Source organism: Solanum stenotomum, chromosome 10 (assembly GCF_019186545.1).
Source record: "Solanum stenotomum isolate F172 chromosome 10, ASM1918654v1, whole genome shotgun sequence".
NCBI classification, from domain to species: Eukaryota; Viridiplantae; Streptophyta; class Magnoliopsida; order Solanales; family Solanaceae; genus Solanum; species Solanum stenotomum.
The window spans coordinates 44241417-44245517 of record NC_064291.1 but is presented as its reverse complement, the minus strand read 5'-3'; the positions used below and the strand labels follow the sequence as shown (position 1 = coordinate 44245517).

Genomic DNA, 4101 nt, shown 5'->3' with positions numbered 1-4101 from the left:
AAATCAGTTTACCCATAACATAAGGATCGTAAATATACCATTTTCATCAAAAAGGGAGTTCAAATCGATAAAACCCCAATTTTTCCCAAGAGGTTTACGGATAGAAAAAAAAACAAGATAAAGAAATTATGAGAAAATGTCGAATTGAAGATTGAATACTAACCCTCATATTAATTCAAGAAGAAACCCGTAAGAATCACTCCATTCCGATCTCTAGAACTCCCGATATGCTCAAAATACCAAATGAACACAGTCTGAGATTTTTATAACAGTACATGACTGTTATGCACCAGAAAAACAGCTGTTAATCTTTCACTATAAAGGCCGTAATTTCCTCATACGATAGTGAAATGACCCGATTCTTTTTTGTAAATGTCTTAAATAATGATACGGACCTGTTCATTTAATAGGAGCTCAATTTCATGCTCGTTTGCCCAGTCAAATATCATTTCTACTCGATAAATAATTATTTCTTATTTGCGATAAAAGTCCAATCTCTGGTTAGCGAAAATGCACCAAAATTTGCAGATAAGTCCTATAATTCATGCTCAACATTTCAGAACTTTCGAAATAATTTTTCGACCTTTAAAACTAATAATGAACCCTTTAGTTGCCACAATTTGCTGAAATAGTGTCAAAGCATCCTAGAAGCTTAAAAGCTCACCCAAAACTCATTTGGCACTTCCCCAACACAAACCAAATATGCTACTAGCTTGAAAATGACATTTCGGACTCAATGAAATCGTCAGAATTTGAATTTGAGGTCTCCTTGACCCGGTGTCCGATAAGGCGTCAAGAAACTAACTTTAGGCTCAAAAACTCGAAATGCACTCGGGGCCTCTAAAAATTCAACCAAAACTCATTCTGGACTTAGAATCACCCCCTGAATCCAACGGTGCCCTCGGAATTTCATTTCGAGCACCGGAACCTCGTTTGTTGACCAAAGTCAACTCTTGATCAAAATTTCACAATTTTTGCAACTTAGGACCTCAAATCTTCGTTTTAACTCCAAATTCGACTCCGTAAATTCTCGTAGACCCGTTTTGACATTCTAAAACTGTTGGAATCGACGAAAATCCGATTCGAGTCTCGAAATTCCAAATGACTCGAAATAACACTTTTAACCAAACTTTAACTCTTAAAAAACTCAACTTTCCAAAAAACTTAACTTTTCATCAATTTTTCTTCAAACCAACTTCAAAAATACAACAATTAGGACTCGGGGCAACTATTGGGAGGGGTAAAACTGTCATTTTAAGAAAATTTCCAAAAATGACCTTTAGGGTCATTACACCACCTCTCCTACATCTATTAGTCGGAGGCCTTCCACGTGTTCGGATTTCCCTCAGGTTCCTAATGAATGTTACATCTTCTTTCGAGTCTGGATCACCAACGCTAGGGACTGCCATTTCGTCAGTCCAATTACAATATGCATTGAAACGTCCTTTCAAAACATTTTTGAAATCTGCATATTTAGCGTTGTTGTCCAACACAACATCACAATTCCTATCAAACCATTTCTTCAAGGAATTGTACTTCTTGTACTCGTCCGTCATAGATGGATAGCCTCCTTGAAAGAATTTACCTATGTGTGGTCGAATTATGTCCCTTCTCCACCGGCGTAAAATATATCTGTCATGTAACATTTTAATTCTACAATGAGACATAGTCTTTAAAATGTGGCAGCAGACAACACCTTCACTTTGAAAATTCTTGCAATTGCAATCCAGATACTGATTCCGTGGCTGATATTCCACAATGTAAACAAATCGATTTCCATGAAAATCATTACATATGGAATAATCTGTTACACTATACTTCTCAACTCCCTCCACGACATTGAAGTCATGGTGTCTTTCAATTTCACAGTGGTACAACCGTTTCAAATGTTCTGCTGCAAAGGCATCGTAAATAGGTCGAGTATAATGGGTTTGAAGCTGCAAATCCCAATCAAAACCACTACAAGGCGCTGCATGTTTTTTACGTGAGTCAGCTTCTGCTTGAAGTTCCTTCTCATATTTAAATCGCAAAGCTAACTCATACTGCTCGACGAACTGCTTTAGAGAGCTTCGACCGGATATATAACCATAAAAAAATGCATGCATTGACTCACTTCTTTGGGTGGACATCATGCCAGCCCAAAAATAGTGATTCAAGAAGACAGCGATCCATTTTTCCTTCTCCAAGTATAGATTATGAAACCATAGTCTATGCTGAAGCTCATATTTTTGAATAAAGCCAGCCCATTTTTTCTCAAATTCGTTGATAGTAATGCTGCTATAAATTATTGATTTAAATTCGGACTTGGCAATCTTAAAGTCCCACACACCCTTAAGCTTTGCAGGCAGCTTTGTCATAATATGCCAAATACAGTACCTATGGATGGTGTCCGAAAGTACCTCTGCAATTACTGCCTTGATACTCTCACATTGATCAGTGATGATAGCCGTTGGAGGTGCATTGCTCATTGCTGCCAGCCAAGTAGAGAAAACAAATTTATATGTCTCAATATCCTCACTTGTAAGCAAAGCGCAACCCAAAAGAATAGATTGTTTGTGTTGATTCACACCAACAAAAGATGCAAACGGCATGCGCCATTGATTCACCAAGTACGTTAAATCGAAACAAACAACATCACTAAACTCCCGATACGCATACTTGCAATGTGTGTGAACCCACACTACGTTGCGAAGTCTAGCAACATTATCCGTGTCAATTACATAAAAAAATTCATCGTCCTTCATCTGCATTAAAACGAAAAATTTCTGTATTGCCGCAGCATCGCATGATAATGTCCTCATCCTGCATTGTTGAAGAATGTAGTTTCGACAATCTTTAGGTGTGCATCCCACTCTATCTGGACCACCTGCTTGTACTTCCAAAAGTCTAATACTTTTGGCAGGTCTAATTCCTGCGATGTCATAAGCTTCAAGTTTTCGTTTTAATGACTTACTTATTTTCCTGTGGCAACCAAAAAAACGTGCTAAAGATGGTTGCAACTCATGGTTGTGCTCCGTCGTAACTGTTGTTACGCGACATGAACCATCAGGTAGCACAACACAATTTACTTTGCATTTGCAATCAACCCTTTTACTATAATTCTTAGCAGTTGGTTTTCTACTCTTATCACAAGCGAATGAGACATACCTAGCGTATTCATAACCTCTCTTTTTTGAAGTCTTTTTAAGAACTCCAAATCCATTTAAATGACTATATTCTTTATAAAAAGCAAAAAGAGATTCTACACTACAATAGACCATATCTACAAGAGGGCCTTCCATATATTGTTGCTCTGAAAAATTATCATCATTGGCTGAATCTGTCTGTTCTTCACATTCTTTTTCAGCTTCATATTCCTCTCCGTCACTAACACTTATTGATTCCTCTTGCTCCGGTTGATTCATTTTTTCAAAGAGCTTGTTAATAACATCTTCATCATCACTATGCTAATAATGTTCTGGCCCATCGTATGCATCATCAGAATCTTCATGATGTTCATCATTTTGGGACAACAAACTATCATCCTCTTCTAACCCCAAAACATTATTCAATAAATCGTTTAATTGGCTATTCTGACTAGTCGATTCCATTTTGTTAAAATTATATAAAACCAACAACAAAATAAATTCTTGATCAACAAATTAAAATAAGAAAGGATGAGAGTGAAGAGTGATAGATGTAGGAGAGGTGGTGGAAGGTGATATAAAGAGTAAAGTAAGAGAGAGAGCAAATAATTATCAAAATGTCAAAGGTGATTTTCATTTTTGGAGGGAAATATAAGAGGTTTTGGAGCAAAAGGGGCATTTTCGTCATTTACCCATGTCTTGTCAATTCATGCCAAAATTTTGACTGACCATCGGCTACACTTATATTGTGCCACGTGAAAAGTGTTGGGTCCCATTTCAGAAAATGATTTTCTCTCTCTTCTTAAAAGTTTTTTTTCCTCTTTCCTACTTTTTTTTTACTTCTTTTTCATTGACTTTTCTTTTCAAATTAATGTTTCAAATTTCTCTACTTCCATACTTGTATAATTTTATTCATGGAAAATATAAAAATATGAAATCCAAAAAGAAAATATTCATTCAATTTCTAACATTTTAA

At 36.3% G+C, this 4101-nt stretch overlaps 1 protein-coding gene across 1 annotated transcript in view; it reads right to left on the bottom strand.

Moving 5' to 3' along the window:
* The window catches only part of LOC125843027 (protein FAR-RED IMPAIRED RESPONSE 1-like), a 5291-nt gene extending 1887 nt beyond the window's left edge, over window positions 1–3404 (bottom strand). The window contains exon 1 of the mRNA XM_049522276.1: window positions 1307–3404. Coding sequence (XP_049378233.1) covers window positions 1307–3404 — 2098 coding nt within the window. The remainder of the gene's footprint in view (window positions 1–1306) is intronic.
* Between the last annotated feature and the right edge of the window lie 697 nt (window positions 3405–4101).